This window comes from Hemicordylus capensis, chromosome 4 (genome assembly GCF_027244095.1).
Source record: "Hemicordylus capensis ecotype Gifberg chromosome 4, rHemCap1.1.pri, whole genome shotgun sequence".
Lineage (NCBI taxonomy): Eukaryota > Metazoa > Chordata > Lepidosauria > Squamata > Cordylidae > Hemicordylus > Hemicordylus capensis.
In genome coordinates, this window is record NC_069660.1 from 150,058,863 (window position 1) to 150,075,876 (window position 17,014).

The 17,014-nt window shown below is 45.0% G+C and overlaps 1 protein-coding gene across 6 annotated transcripts in view; it reads right to left on the reverse strand.

Moving 5' to 3' along the window:
• The window catches only part of C4H1orf21 (chromosome 4 C1orf21 homolog), a 207,135-nt gene that overhangs the window by 22,088 nt on the left and 168,033 nt on the right, over positions 1-17,014 (reverse strand). For all 6 annotated transcript variants that reach the window (XM_053246629.1, XM_053246633.1, XM_053246634.1 and 3 more), the window contains one exon: positions 13,429-13,505. In XM_053246629.1, the coding sequence (XP_053102604.1) occupies positions 13,429-13,505 (77 nt within the window). The remainder of the gene's footprint in view (positions 1-13,428; positions 13,506-17,014) is intronic.

Here is a 17,014-nt window from a genome sequence, read left to right on the forward strand (position 1 = left end):
GACAGACAAGCGCCTGTGCACAAGGATTTCACAAAGCTGCTCATAGAAACAATCAAGTACTCATGAGAGCAAAGTCGGCATGATTTACAGCTTTACCCTGAAAGGTCCTTCTGTAGAGTTCAGATTTAGCATAGTAACTCTTTACATTAAACTCATTTGAAATTTCTAGTATATACTGACATTTCCCAGGCCAGGTTTCACACATCCATCCCCCGCTTCACTTCTCTCCAGGCAGAAGGTCAGATAATTTACTTCCATTAACTCTGCAATACCATGAGGCCCAGGTCATTGAGACTATGTTTCACAGTAGTGTGCAAGATTGGAAAAAATACTATTATTAGTTGTTGGCAAAGTGCTGTCAGTGCATTTGTGTGGTGCAGGACACAAGACGGCAGACCCTGCCTCAGGGGAGCGTAAATGCTGAACATACACAGTAAGGTCAGACACTTTTGCAATGCCAGAGGACACAGCAGGCCAAGAGGATGTGTTCTGATCTTTTTTGTGTGTGCATGTGTTAGATGGCCCAGTTATTAAATTCATAGAAAACTTTAGGAATTTGGGTTTGTGTTTCACAGACAGGGGTATGGCACACTGGGAAAAGATAAACTTTACAATGAAATGTAATAACCAACTGAATGACATAGAACTAGTTTAATTCAGCTACACTCTGCATGGTCAGCTGCTTTCTCCCCTGCTACGATGAATACAGATCTCCCTTCTCTTGTTTGAGAGAGAGAGAGAGAGAAAGAAAGAGATTTTGATTGATTGATTGAGTGCATTTTTATACTTCCCTAACCCAAGGTTTATGCCACTAGGACTGTATAATTCTATACTCTGGTCTATATAAACACAGGGAAACATGCAGAATGTAGTACTGGGCACAGAATTAAACTTCCTCAGAACCTTGGTTTCCACTTCTTATTTAAAAAGCAACAAAGTGAGCAATGCTTGTTGAAATCTCAGAAGCCAGAAGAATGACTTTTGGAGCTCTGCATTGCTTCTTGCTCCTTCCCATCAAGAGCAGAGCAGAAAGAAACATTGGACTTACTGTGAAGGGTTCTTTTTCACAGCTGAGGAGGTCATCCTCTAAAGGTGCAGGTTGTGAACCGACCATGCTCCAAGACAGGACCGATAAGAGAACTTGAAGGCGTGGCTAGCCCCTTAGCATGGGAGGCAACCCAGCACCAGTTCCAGGACTGACATGGTCTCATAGAAAAGGAAAGGATTAGTTATAGTATAAAAATAAGCAGGAGGAAAACAGTAAAGTAAAAAATTAGCCAGCAAAGCTAACGCCCTAGAGGTCGCCTCCACCCAGGAGAACGCGCCTCCCTGAATGACAGAAATGCACCCCCAGAGAAGAAGATCAGCATCTGAGGACGGGCTGGATGACCTCCTTGGCTGTGAAAAAGAACCCTTCACGGTAAGTGCAATGTTACTTTTTCCACAGCCCGAGGAGGTCATCCTCCAAAAGTGTGGGACATACCCAAGCTAAAGAAGTTGGGTGGGTACAGAGAGGACCACTTGTTGTAGTACGGTACGGCCCACAGCCGCCTGAGACTCATGGAATGAAGAGATTTTATAAGGTTTTATGAAGGGAGTAATAGACGACCAGGTGGCCGCCTTGCAGATCTCAGTCAAGGGTGCACAAACCACAAAGGTGGCCACACTACTAGTGGAATGTGCGGTAATATCCAAAGGTGAGGAAGATTGAGAGACTCATATGACACAGAAATGTAGTTCTTTATCCACGAAGCGATTGTGGCCTTGGAAATCTTGGCTCCCAGGGAAGCCTGCTGGAAGGAAACAAAGAGCGAATCAGAGTGACGAAACTGTCTAGTTCTACGCAAGTAGATGCGGAGGGCACATCTCATGTCCAGTGAGTGCCACAATTTTTCTCTTGGATGGCTCGGCGAAGGGCAGAAGGAGGGGAGGACGATGTCTTGAGACCAGTGAAAGGCCTTTCTTATCTTGGGTAAGAAAGCAGGGTCCAATTTTAGGATGACAGCATCAGATTGAAAAATACAGGACTCCTTCCGTGCGGATAGGGCTCCCACTTCAGACACCCTGCGAGCCGAGGTGATAGCCACCAAGAAGAGGACCTTGAGTGAAAGATGACGGAGATCCACCTCTGACAAGGGCTCAAAAGGCGCCTTTGTAAGGGCATTGAAGACTTTATTAAGATTCCAAGTGGGAAACCTATGGATCAGAGGTGGCACCAAGTTGGACACTCCCTTTAGGAATCTCTATAGATGGGAATGTAGCTGCTAGGAAGTTCTGGAGTGAAGGTGTAGAACTGAAGAGAGGGCAGAGGTCTGTCGTTTCAGAGTACTCGTCCGAAGTCCCATCTCAAGGCCCGACTGGAGGAAGGCAAGTACCTCGGGAACTCCTGCCGACAGAGGGGAGAGACGTCTTCTGTGGGCCCATCTGGAAAAAGCCACCCATGAAGTTTGGTAAATGCGGTTCATGGATGGTCTCTTTGATGCCAAGATAGTCGCCATGACCGCAGGAGAGTAGCCCTTCTGAGCTAATAGTGAGCATTCAAGATCCAGGCGGTCAGATGAAGCCACTGTGAATGAGATGGCCGATCACCAGTGGGAGGAAATGTGTACAGCAGGCCGGGGGGCCAAAGTGATGTCAGTGCGTCCGTTGCCTCTGCGTGGAGTGAGAGGAAGTGAGAGAAGAACCTTGGCACCTTGTGATTGAGCGGGGAGGCAAAGAGGTCCACCACTGGCTGACTGAATTGCCTCACTACCTGGAGAAAGACCTCGTGATGGAGTGACCATTCTACTTGGTCCATCGTGTGCTGACTGAGCCAATCCGCTTGGGTATTGGCCGTGCCCTGGAGATGTTCTGCCACTAGTGATGAAAGGTGCTGTTCCACCCAAAGGAACATCTTGTCAGACTCTTCCATGAGTGCCCAGGAGCGGGAGACTCCTTGATGATTGACGTGTGACTTGGTGGTCACATTGTCCGTGAGGACTAGGACATCGGCCTGGTGGATCATAGGAAGAAATTTGAGAAGGGTCAGATGGATGTCTCGAAGCTCCAGCCAGTTGATGTTGTTCATCTTCTCTTGTGATGACCACATGCCTTGTGCATATTGGCTGTTGCAACGAGCTCCCCAGCCCAACAGGCTGGCATCCGTGGTTATCAGAACCCACACTGGAGTCATGAGAGGAAGACCCTTTAGTAACGCAGGGGATAACCACCACCTGAGGGACTGATGGACTTCGGGCAGCAGGAAGATCTCCTTGTGGACATGGGTCATGATGTCGTCCTGGAACAGGAGGAGGTGCCACTGCAGAGGCTCGGAGTGCTAGCAAGTCAAAGGGGTTCACTCAAGGCAAGAGATCATCAGCCCGAGCAGCTGGGCCAGCAACATCAGGTCCACAGATGTAGCCTGCAGAAGTGGGCAGGTGAGGAGCGCCAATTTCTGGTGGCAGTCTGGAGGTAGGGAGACAGACAGGAGACGGATATTGAAAATGGCCCCCAGATGTTGAATGGTGTGCAAAGGCACCAGGTGACTTTTTTGATGATTCACTATGAACCTGTGGAGGCCAGGGCAGACAGGGTGTGCTGCACAGAGTCCTGGGCTAGTGGAAACGCGCATGCCTGGATGAGCAGATTGTCCAAATATGGATATATGTGGATCCCACTCGTCCGGAGGCTGGCCACCAGAGCCACCATAATCTTGGTAAATACCTTCGGGGCCAATGACAGTCTGAAGGGTAGGGCCCTGTATTGATAGTGGTGCCCGTAATAGCAGAACTGGAGGAATCAGCGGTGACTGGGAAGAACTGGCACATGAAGGTAGGCCTTGGACAAATCGATGGCAGCCAGGAAGTCCTGAGATAGAATCGCCTCCTTGAAAGACCGGAGAGACTCCATGTGGAACTTCCGCTTGTGTATGAACCGGTTGAGTGAATGCAGGTTCAGCACCACTCTCCAAGACCCGTCTTTCTTTGGCACAAGAAACAAGAGCAAAGAAATGCCTTGCCATAATTTGATCGACGGCACTGGTTTGACGGCATTGATCAGAAGAAGATGCTGAATGGCTAGAAGCATCCGCTGCTGCTTGTCTAGTAGGGTGGTTCTGGGAGAGATGATGACCTGATCTGGAGGCTGTGCTTAGAAATCCAGGGCATATCCATGTGCAATGGTAGAGAGGACCCAGTGATCCTGAGTCACGGCCTCCCACTGAGGGTAGAAGTCCCGAAGTCACCCTTGTTTCATTGTCATTGTTTTTGCGTGAGGAGGGAAGAGGCTGAGGGGAAGGTTCTGTAGGAACGTCCCCTGGTGGATCCCCCACCTCACTGTTGCCACTGATTGCGTCAGTTAGGACGGTAAGAGAAACCTCGGTTGTCCCTGGGGAGGAGAAGTTAGACCTTTGGAGACCTCTAAAGGGCCGAAAGCACTGAGACCCGGCACGGAAAGGCTTACGAAAATCCCTACAACTGGAAGGCAGGGCTTTTTTCTTGTCCCTAGTCTCAATGAGGACAGGATACAACACCTCGCCAAAGAGTCATGCACCTGAAAAGAGAGAGGCCGAAAGGTTGAGCCAGGACCTTGAATCCACATTCCAATGCTTCAACCAGAGGGAACAGTGGACTGCCACCCCCGAGGCCCATTCCACCATCATAACCTCTTGGAATAAGGATGGGAAAGGAACAGTAGCGCCTGAGCTGAGCAGGAAGGAAAAACATTGTGCTCAAGAGAGGGCGCAGTCTGTGCTATATCAATAGGAGAGACATCATTAATAGCATGCCTAGCTTTAGACAACATCACATCAAAGTCGGAGGAAGAGAAAAGGCAGTAGGAGCTAGGAAGGGGCTCAACAGCATTCTCATCAGAGAGTTCCCCTTCCTCTTTATCAGACGGAGTCAGCTGCCTCAATATTTCCACTTTTTCTCTCTTCCAGGTCAGAATCAGGACGACCCACCGACAGTGGGTGCACATCAGATGGGAGAGGCCTGGCAGGAGGAATAACTCTGGGTATGGGATCAGGTACTGCAGGGCCAGGCACAATCGCCAGGACAGCAGAAGGCAGGGGCCTAGACGGAACAGAAGGCAAATGCTGGGGGGAAGGGCGCTTAGGAGAAGAAGCCCCTTGAGAAGAGAAGGAGGGAGAGGGGGATCTAGGCCTCTTTCTCCATCTAGGTGTCCTTCGGTGAGGAAGGAAACGGCCCCTCTCATTAGCTGGGATAGGTTGCCTGCCAGCACTTGAATCAGGAGAGGTCAACCTAGAGTGGTGGCGACTAGCCCTGGAAATAAGCAGGGCTTGTAGATTAGTTTTACAGAATTCGGCCATTTGATGTGAAAAGAAATCACCCAGCTAATTAACAATATTGGGCAGGAGGGGGAACGCCAGGGACCAATGTGCTACTCACAACTATCGGGCACACAGGAGGCCTGAAGGGTCCTGGTGGCGAATTAGGCAGTCCCAGTTGCTCCAGCAGAGGGGCAGCCAGTCACTAAGAGGCTGGTCTCTCTGGTAAACCTCTGTCTAGGACAGGAGACAGCAGCAGCGGCATCAGCAGGAGCACCCCAGCCGAAACATCTGGCAGGGGCTCCACGTTTAAACTCTCCGTCTCCCATACCAGGGGTAGGGGAGGAGGAGGAGGAGGGCTGTGTGGGGTGGTCAGCATTGGAAGCCCCTCCTCTGGCGAGCCAAGAGGGTTGGAAATAGGAGGCCGAGCACCCTGGTCGTGGAGGAAGGTCTCCCCCGATGATTGGAGGGAGTGCTTTCTGAAAGAGAGTCCTCTAGGGGTGTACGTAGGGGGGTCCTCTAGGTGTGTACGCATTCCATCAAAAATGAAAGTGGGGAGAGTGGGGTTAATATGGTGGAGGTATTTTTGTAATAAAGTAAAGGGTGCCGTCGAGTCGGCGTTGAGTCCTGACGCCCACAGAGCCCTGTGGTTGTCTTTGGTAGGATACAGGAGGGGTTTACCATTGCCTCCTCCCACGCAGTATGAGATGATGCCTTTCAGCATCTTCCCATATCGCTGCTGCCCAATATAGGTGTTTCCCATAGTCTGGGAATACCATATGAATATGTCAAATAACATGCCAAAGTAAATAATCTATTTATGGCATCATGGAAGTTCATATACTATTATTTTCATAGACAAATGCAAATGTTATGCAAATGAGGTGAAATTTGTATGGGGAAAATTTCCAATTCAGAATTTTCGAGAAAACCCACATCTCGGTTTGTTGTATATGTATATTAGTATATCAGCCATTAGAACAAGAAAGCAAGAGAGTGTGATCCCAAATCTAGAATGTGAGAATTTTCAAGGAAACTCAAGTAAAAATCAGAGACAACTACTTTGAAAGAATGCAAAACTAACCATGATTGTTTTAAAAAAGCTACATCTCATAATCAAAGCAAGAATGCATCCTCAGCTCCTAGCTCCAAATATTTTAAAGGTCTGCCACAGCCCAATTAGCAATTTATGATTTACATTGCACCAGTGTCTATTTTGCTTACAGAAAAACAAGCAAGAAGTCAGATCCCTGCCCTGAAGACACAACATGAAGATGGAAAGGAAAAAGCGAAGTTAACAAGGGATGAATCTAACTACCTTTACACATATTTAGTCTTCCTCCTCATAAATCCCACTGTGTACCCATGCAAATATCAGACAGGACTGTATGGAGAATGGCTAGTGTGAAGGAGGCTGGGTCTCCTAACTTCTCCCTCTGAGATAAAGCCATATGCAGAGTTAACGGAGGCATGATTCAGACATGCCATTTATAAAAAGGTGATGTGGCAATTTTGTGGCAGCTGATGGCCTGCTTGACATGCAGAGTATGACAGACACAGCCAGAACGCCCATCAGACAGTCTGCTTATCCTATAATGTCATCCAAGGCAAGCACAGTACAGACTCTGAAATTCAAGTCTGCTTCTATAACTCTCTCGGTGCCAACACAATGAGATTTGTTCATAAAGCAAAGGTTTAATTTTCAGGAAGATTAATTACCGGGTGGAGCATATAATTACTAACAAGTGGTATGTGTTTGGAAAAAAATAATTAATTCACTTCTGATATACTAAATATCTGTTGAGTGCCATTATTCCACCCCATTGTATTTTTGGCCATTATGGAAATAATTTCATTTTTTAAACCTTTTTTTTGGGGGGGGGGGGACACAGACACACACAAATTCAGAACATAGGTAGTACAAAAAGGTACCAATACATCAAGCTCCTGAGAGAGTAAACTGTAACAGCATTGCATTTGACCTTTTATCACAGAACTGAGTTTGATTTCAGTCTGAAGGATTCATATGCAACCACAGGATAGTGAAACGTTAGGGTTGGAACCTTGGAGGCCTTCTAGTCCAACCTCTTGCTCAATTCAGGAAACTCCTGTTGTCTCCCCCATACATGGCTGTCCAGCCTCTGCCTGCAAACCTCCAAGGAGAAAGAGTCTACCAATGCATGAGGCAGACTGTTCCACTGTTGAATAGCTCTTGAAGTTAGGAAGGTTTTATTGTGATGTCTCCCATTTTTGATTCTCATTGGAATTGTTCGTGATTGTGCCTTCAGTATCTGACTTTTCAAAATCTCCCATCCCTCTTAAACTCTTTTTTCCTTAAGGATTTCTAGCCATGGAATTTTATTCAATCCCCTTTTAAGCTCATTAAAGTCCAGGGTACACATCTGACTTCATGAGGTTTCTCCTCCACTTAAAATAATAAATTCCAACATGGCATGGCCACTTGCCCCAGGGTTCCCCTCATTTTCACTTCATCAATCAATTATTCCCTGTTGGTAAGGACTAAGTCCAGGAGAGCTGACCTCCCCCTTCTTCCACCTTTTGAAAGATGAGGTTGTCAGCAAGGGAGATCAAAAAATGATTAGCATTTTCATTCTAAGCAATCAGACTTCTATAAGATGCCCCACTCTTAACATGCTCAGGAGCCTCACGGGATCATAGGCTCCACATTTGTTGGCATGTGGGAACAGGTCACTTAGCAGGCAGTGAAATGATTGCCCCCAGATTCACCAGCTGCCAAGCAAATTGAAAGGGGATCTGCCTTGCACCTTTCCCTCTATTGAGAATGCCTAAGCTGACCTGAGTTAGCTCCACTTTCAACATCTCTCTGTCCAAAGATTGACCCTTTACTTCCCCCTCCTCTGTGGTTGCCTCAAACAAGCTAACACGAATAATCTCCGCAGGAGAGCAGATAAGGCACTGTGAACGCTACTCTCTCCCCATCATAAAAAAACCCTAATGGTCAATAGGAACTCAGGAGATGTGCTCATTAAAATTAATGATGGATTCACCTGGTCCTTCCGACCTAACAGATACCGTCTTTGCATGTCCATTTAGTACATTTACATACAAGTTGTTCTTGATCATTCATGCCATTGTGTTTTACTCAAGTACAGCAAAGACTTGGATCCTTTCGAGACGCACCAGAATTTCCCTTCTCAGGAAGAAGGAGCAGCTGGTATTTCACCTCAGGGCCCATTTTGGGCTATAACTGGCCCTAGTTTCATAAGCCACTGTGCTTCATTTGGTCTCTATACCATGGAGTCACTCACTGTCTGGGCAACTGATCTGACACCAGCCATAATACCAGGCCATGTCTTGCTCTTTGTGCCATTCCGAGTCTCAGCCTCCAGACAGGCCTTCCTTGCTGGTCCAATCTACCTAGCTCACCTCACTGCTACAAGAAGTTGGCTATGCGAAGACAGACACCTTTTGGATTTACCCCTGCTGCCTAACCCCTGAGCTGATTTTGGTTCTCCACTACGACCTCCTGGTTCCTGGTCCATCCCTGAGGAGAGAGATCCTTCAGCTACATCTGAGCCATGAGGGTCCAACTGCCCCTAAACGGAAGGATGAGGTTGTATGATAATCACTGTGCACCTCTAGGCTCTTCCTATCCCTGCTCTTTCTTAAATCCAAAACCTGTTTCTCTACAGCCTTCTTTTCTCCAACCAGCCTGGACGTCACTAAATTCAGACACCAAGCTAAATTGCTTCTTTGTAAGTATTTGGTTAATCTTTGTAACATATTTGAGTAGTAATATTGCTTTAATCAATTCTCTTATTCCACTGTACCCCTAAAACCTCAAATAAAACCTTACTTTATTTTGAACTTCAACCTCTCTGCCAGTTCATTTCCCTGGGACCAGAACTTCGTACAAATTTATTCTGACGTGGAACTGCTTCACTTTAGCTTGCTAATTCCCCCACATAAGCCCAAACACATTTAGGGACGTTTGCCAGTCACCCTGGAGCAGTTCCATTAACAGTGGTACGTAGTAAGCTTCCACAATGGTGTTGCCTATTTTTCTCTCCCCTTTTATTTTTGCTCAGACACTTTCAATTGGGATTTCATGCTTGGATTAATGGATTTCTGTATACGTGGATATAATCTTTACATATAACTCCTCCCCTCCTCTTTCTGTTGGTCTACTCATTTTGAACAAGTTATATCATACTATGTATCAACTAACAAAACCAACTATCAGTATTCTGACTTGGTCTGATTTGGAACAAAGCAGAGATTTGTCAATGTGAGATCTTTTTTTTCACCAACACATGTAAGAAAATTGAGTCACGTAGTCATAAAGATTACTTTTGACACTAAATATATGTAAACAAGTGCTGGCTTCCCAGCCTTGTCGGGAATGCGTCTCCCTGCCTTTTAAACTGCTGGGAGAGATCATCAGGAAACTTGGTGCAGGGTGTTATCAATATGCTGATGACACCCAAATCTATTTCTCCATGTCAACATCATCAAGAGAAGGCATAACCTCCCTAAACGCCTGCCTGGAGGCAGTAATGGACTGCATGAGGGATAACAAATAGAGGCTGAATCCAGATAAGATGGAGGTACTTGTTGTGCGGGGTTGAAACTCGGGAGATGATTTTGATCTGCCGGTTCTGGATGGGGTCACGCTCCGAAGGAACAGGTACGCAGTCTGGGGGTGCTTCTGGATCCGAACCTGGTGTCCCAGATTGAGGCGGTGGCCAGAGGTACTTTTTATTATTTTCAGTTCATACGCGAGCTGCATCCGTTTCTTGAGATGAACGACCTCAAAACGGTGATACATCTGCTGGAAATCTCTAGGATGGATTACCGCAATGTACTTATGTGGGGCTGCCTTTGTATGTAGTCTAGAAACTGCAGTTGGTTCAGAATGCGGCTGCCAGGTTGGTCTCTGGGTCATCTAGGAGAGACCATATTACTCCTGTGTTGAAGGAATTGCACTAGCTACCAATATGTTTCCGGGCAAAATACAAGGTGCTGGTCAGTACCTACAAAGCCCTAAACAGCTTAGGTGTTGGGTATTAAAGAGAACATTGTCTTCACCATGAGCCCCACTGCCTCCTAAGATCATCTGGAGAGGTTCGCCTGCGGCTGCCGCCAACTCATCTGGCGGCCACTCAGGAATGGGCCTTCTCCGTTGCAGCCCCTGGACTTTGGGATGCGCTCCCTGTTGAAATAAGAGCCTCCCCATCTCTGACAACTTTTTAAAAGGCGCTGAAGACACATTTATTCACCCAGGCTTTTAATTAGATTTATAGTTTTAAATAATCTTAATACTGGGTTTTAAATGTTTTTAATCTTTTAAATGATTTTTATTTTATTTTTATTTGATTTCTATACCGCCCTTCCAAAAATGACTCAGGGCGGTTTACACAGAGAAATAATAAATAAATAAGATGGATCCCTGTCCCCAAAGGGCTCACAATCTTAAAAAAAATTTGTTTATTGATTTAATGTTTTAAATTATTTTAATTGTAAACCGCCCAGAGACACAATTTTGGGTAGTATAGAAATATTTTAAATGATTTCAAATAAATAAATAAGCAAGCAAGCAAGCAAGCAAGCAAGCAAGCAAGCAAGCAAGCAAGCAAGCAAGCAAGCAGGGAGAGCCACTCCTGGCCATGCTGCGAATGCGGTGCTGGCTGGGAATTTGCTCAGGAGAGGGGGGCGTGCCCCGTTTCTGAGCAAAACCCCACCCCTGCATCTGATGTCAGACTCAGGGGGCGTGGGGGGGGAGAGGCGCAGCATCGGGCAAACACAGGGTGCGAGCTGGCCTCTCACAGGCCTGTATTGTTGTTTGGGGATTCCATTGTTCTAGGAGTAGATTTACAGCCTGTTTTTATATAGAGTCTTACTCCCTCTTAAAAAACAAGTTTGCAGCATGGGGGAGCTCCTAGCTCTGATGTTACTCCTGAGTAGCCAGATGGTAGCAGTGAGTTTCCACTGCTTCCGCTTTCATCATTCACCCCCTCATAACATCTAGATAAGATTACTGTAATGAAGTCCATGTGGGGTTGTCTTCGAAGATAGAATGGAAACTTCAGTTCGAACAAAGTGCAGATGCTGTGATATTGAGTGAAGTGTGCTGACTGGATCATAAAATTCCAATATTACGATCTTGTCTTTGGCTACCAATTTGTGTTCATGTTCAATTCAAGCTGGTTTGTTTTATTTATTTATCATATTTTTATACCGCCTGATATGTACACCATCTCTAGGTGGTGTACAAAATTTAAAACAATATTTAAAAATCAACACATTAAAATACACGAAACAATAAAAATAGTAGCATAAAACAGAAACACAATAAAAACAGCATAAAATAATTATTAAAACAAATTATTAAAATTAATTCTGATTAAAAGCCTGCGAGAACAGATGAGTCCTGAGGGTCTTCTTGAAAACAAACAGAGAAGGAGATACTCTTATTTCAGCAGGGAGCATATTCCAAAACCCCAGGGCAGCCACAGAGAAAACCTATTCCCGGGTCGCCACAAAATGAACTGGTGGCAACCGTAACTGTTTTTGACCTTAAAGACCTATTCTGTCTAGGACCAGGCTGACTTAAGAACTCCTCCTCCCATACAACCTGTCTGAGTGCTGAGGTTTATTTTGGAGGCCTTGCTATGTGTCCTCCTGTGGTCAAATGTTATGACAAGCAGGCATGGGGCAGAGCCTTTTCTGCTGTGGTGCCAATAACTGGAATGTCCTCCAAAGAGATGTTCAACAGCTCCTTTCACTTCAGCAGACAGTAAACATTAATTTATTTCAACAAGCTTTTGATGTGCTTAATAGTTGATGACACGCTGCTTTTTACAACTTTGCATTATCTATCTATCTATCTATCTATCTATCTATCTATCTATCTATCTATCACCACCACCATCATCATCTGTCTTGATTATATTTTAAGTCTTTTGCATTGTGGCTGTTGGCATAAAAATGATAGTGGGGTTTTGACCATATGCATGGAGACAGCCAAAATGTCTAATCCTGAGAGAGGAGCTAAATAGCACTGTTCTTCCCCCCTCTTTAAAACAGTCAGTACTATATACTGCTATAATACAGAAGAACGCTAAGAAGTTGCATTAAGTACACTTGAACCTCATCCCAAGCTTTCCTCCTTGTTGTCTCCAATCGGATGTTGCTCCAAAAAAACCTCCCAGTAGTCCTTTGCACGCACGCACGTCAGAGACGCAAAGGACTACTGGGATTTTTTTTTAGAGCAACATCGGGGAAGGGGCGGCAGGGAGGTATCCTGCCGCCCCAATTACTCTGAACTTTACGGCGCCAGAGCGGGAAAGCAGCGGGAGGGGTAAGTAAACCCTCCCGCCGCTCTTAAAGCTACCCCCCACCCCAGTGCCAGACTGCAGTGTGGCGGTTCCATGCACACCCCTAGTATTATATAGAATGAGGGAGATAGATCCTTGTGACACAAAAGCCAGTGGCCACGGGATGGGGCCGTAGTTAATGGGTAGAGTATCTGCTTTGTATACAGAAGGTCCCAGGTTCAATCCTTGGCATCTCCTGATAGGATTGGGAAAGACTTCTGCCTGAAACCTTGGAGAGGCTGCCAGTCAGTGTGTACAATACTGAGTTAGATAGTGTGATTTGGAGTGAGGCAGCTTCCCTATGCTCCTAGCAGTCTTCCAGCAATGTTTGATGGTGGTTTTCAGTTCTGGTTTGAAAGCCAAGATCAAAGCATAGCTTGTCAACCTAGATGTAAGAGCACTTTAGTAGAGAATGCTTTCCCAGCAACTACACTCTGCACCAAACCAGCAACTGAAGGAATTGGACTGCGAGGGGAAGGAAGGAGCTTGTACGCCTCAGGTTCACTCATGTAACGTCAAACTAAGTTCTGGCATTACTAGTGAACCAAACCAACTGAAAATCAAGTATCAAGTGCACAAGTATCTTGAATTACAACATGTCCCAATGCATAACCTTACAAAGAAAAGTTATTTCTCCCCTTCTTGTTATTTTTCATTCTGTTGCGGCCTCTGAGCTTATACAAAGAAGCCAGAGCAACCAGTTCTTTTTGTGGAGGAGGGGAGAGAGAAGAAAAAAGGAACATAAATACTTCCACCGGGTAGAAAGATTTTCATTAAAATAAAATGCTTAAAAAGGTGACTTACTTTGCTCTAGGTTGATGTACTAATCCTGGAAGCTCTTTATTAGACTTAAGCCTTACATGTGAACTGGCACTTTTTTCCTGAAAGAGAAAAACAAACTGTTAGGATTTATTTAAAAATAAATGCAACATTTATTTGTCATCAGATAACAACTGGATAATATGTATACGTAGCAGTGTAAAAATACAAGAAGTATCCAGCATTATGATGCTGATCTATGGTGACCAGGTCACAGATCAACATCCTGTTTGAACACTCTGTTCAAAGTATTATATTAGCTTGTTTTTGTCTTTCTTTCACAGGGTTTAAACATGCTTTGTTCCCTAGCCTTGCAAGGAATGTTAATCCTATGTGTTTATGTGGTAATAGATGCATCAGAGTAGAAAGAAATGTCACTGAAGATGCTACTTCAGGTAGAATGTTACATCCTTAAAATCATCAGGAAAAGTAAAGCCTATGGATTTAATTAAGTATAGAGCAAAACAGCAAAGGCAAATGGATGGATGGAAGAACCACCAACAGGGCTATAACTGCTACAGGACTCTCTCAGAAGTGCCCTTACTAGATCAAATTTTTGATTATAATGCATGGAGCCCTCTGTTTTACGTAATGGATGAACTCGGACATTACGGTTCTGTTTTATATTTTAACAGTTTATTACTTATTTGATGAAGTTTGCTTTTATGTAAATTTTTTGTGCTTTGTGTTTTGCTGGTTGAATGACCATAACAATAAAGATTTGATTTGAGATCAAGAAAATAAAATTCAGATCAAGGACAGACAAGATACATGAGCTAGTAATAATCTCTTCTCCCTCCAAACGAGTGATGCCTTCACTTTGGGTTATTCTGGAAGGCCAGGTCCAATGGTTAAAGTACTGTCCACAAATCATGGGTCAACAGGTCCTCAGGATACTATACCTGCTGAATCTCTTGAATGTTATCTTCACTGGCCTCACTGAGATCGTAATCCTGTGTCTCAAACCACTTCAGACAGCATTTAGCCACATGACTAAATGCTCTCTTGCAGAGAAAAAGATTCAAAACACATCAATTTAAAAAACACCACCTAACATGTCAGAGAGAAGGCTAGATTAGAATCCTTCCCCTTAACATCTAGTTTTCAGCTGTGCAGGATTATTATTATTTTGTATGGAAGAACACTTACTTATGTGGGCCCCACAATCTGCATCTACAGTGGTAAAGGTAAAGTGTGCCGTCAAGTCGATTTCGACTCCTGGCGCCCACAGAGCCCTGTGGTTTTCTTTGGTAGAATACAGGAGGGGTTTACTATTGCCTTCTCCCGCACAGTCTGAGATAATGCCTTTCAGCATCTTCTTATATCCCCGCTGCCTGATATAGTACCAGCGTGGATTTGATCCAGCAACCTTCTGCTTGTTAGTCAAACATTTCCCCGCTGCACCGGTACTGTCCAAATATTTACTACCCCAGTGACCACTAGACCACAGTCTCATTCATTTGGCCTAGCCTTAGGAGCTTATGGCTTTATGTTGTTTTTAGAAAAAGCTTTTGAATGTGTGGCTTTAGAAGCAGAGTAGTCGCACAGCTAACACATGAACTAATCATTTTACAACAGCAGTGACTGTCACAGGTTTCCTGCTGAAGCTCAATACCTTCTAGGGAAGCAAAACTACAGGCTGAAATTAAGGGGCTAAGATTCAGAGAAGCAATACTAGGGGGCTAGTTTTCATTCAAAGCTATGAGCCTTGCCAGGCCTTTCCACCCATTCTTCTGTAGCACAATATAGAGCCTGCAAATAATAAAGAGTGCAGCACACTGGCTGAGTTCTCTCAGTCCCAAGGGCTAATTTTTAATCTTGCTTTGTCATGGTTCTTTCTAGACAGCTTATTTAATTATTCCAAGATGTTTACTCCATCTTGCTAAATAAAATATGATGGGGCTTACAAATCCACAACACAACAAGCAGACATCAGTTAAAATATACTTCAATAAATACAAAAGAACAGCAAAAAGCATCAATAGTAGAGCCATCTAAGGAAAATAGCATGTGGCAGAGCCTAAAGTATGGTTTTTATTGCTGTTCTACAGTAAATGGGCAGTGACGGGGTCAGACGCCTCTCTCAAGGGAGGCTAATCTAAAATCTGGGTGCCATAAGTGAAAAGGTCCTATTGACTGTTCCCACCCAATTCACATCTGACAGGAATTGGACATGGAAAAAGATCTCGGAAGTTAAGTTTTTGGAAGGCTCATCTGGAGGGGAAGGGGAGAGACAATCTTCATGGGCAATTCCACATATAGTACATTACAGGAGAACCTAGTTATACATGGATTCTAAATCTGTGGTTTCAGGTATCCCCAGGAGTCTGACACTCGATTTCAGTATTCGTGGATACTAAAGGTTTAAAACCGAAGTTTCCTGTTGGAGCTAGGACCCTGGCAGCGTTAGCTCTCAGCTGCAATGTCTCATAGTGACCACTTGGGGGGAGGGGTCATGGATAAAAGTGCTGGAGTCCTCCCCTCTGTTCTTCCAGTGTTAGTCTCCATTTTGTCTCTCCAGAGAGGGCTGTTTGTTTGGTCTCTCTTCAGCCATGAACTACAGCTGAAATTAAGCTGCAGGCTTTTTCACATTTGTTTGTAACTGTTCCTTTAAAGAAATTCTTGTAGTTCTTCAATACTAAATAACTGACTCAAGGCCTCTTGCTTTGCTGCTTTCTCACCCAACTGATTTTGCTTTGCTATTTGGGGACTGAACGGCCATTCTTCCCCTACATAGCTGCAATTCCTAGAGGGCCGGAAGTGATTGTCGAGGTCACTTCCGCCCTCCATTTTGTCAGCAGGAGCCATTTTGTGGCTTGTTTCCTGCTATTTTTGCAGTTTGGGGGGCATTTGGCAGCTTGGGGAGGCATTGATGGGCACGAGAAGGGCACAAGGAGACCCCACAGAGCAAGGTAGAATGCTTCCCCTCCCTCAGGTTTGTTTTTTTGTCACCCCCCCTTCATAATTAAACAAGCATTTTCAAGCCATTTATTTTGGTTTGGGGGCCATTTCGCGGTCTAGTGGGGTACTGCTGGGCACAATATAAGATATACACCATACACTATTTCGCACAGCAGTAGGTTTGTTTGTTTGTTTTGGCTTCTTTACAACTTTTTTGAGCATTCTGGAACATAACACCCTTTTCTCCATAGGAATAATGCCTCATTACTCACAGTTTCATTACAGCAGTAGGCGAGGAATGGAACCCCTGTGAGTAACAAGGTTCTCCTGTACTGTAATCTAACCTGGTAGAGACTAGAGCAAGGATGGACAACCACCTGAAGCTCTCCAGCCATTAAAACGCAACACCTATCATCCCAAGCTCCAGTCAACTGTGGCTGGGGATGATGGGAGTTGTAGTTCAACAACTGGAGAGTCTCAGGTTGGCCATTCCTGGAGCAGAGTGTGAATGACCAAAGTCAACCCTGATTTATCCAGGAAAGGGCTTGTAAACAAGATGAAGCTGGTAAAAGAACTCCTGGCCACTGCTGCTACTCAAACATCCAGGAGCAGGGCTGAATCCATGAGTATTCCCAAGCTACAGACCTGCTACCTCAAGGGGAGTGCAACT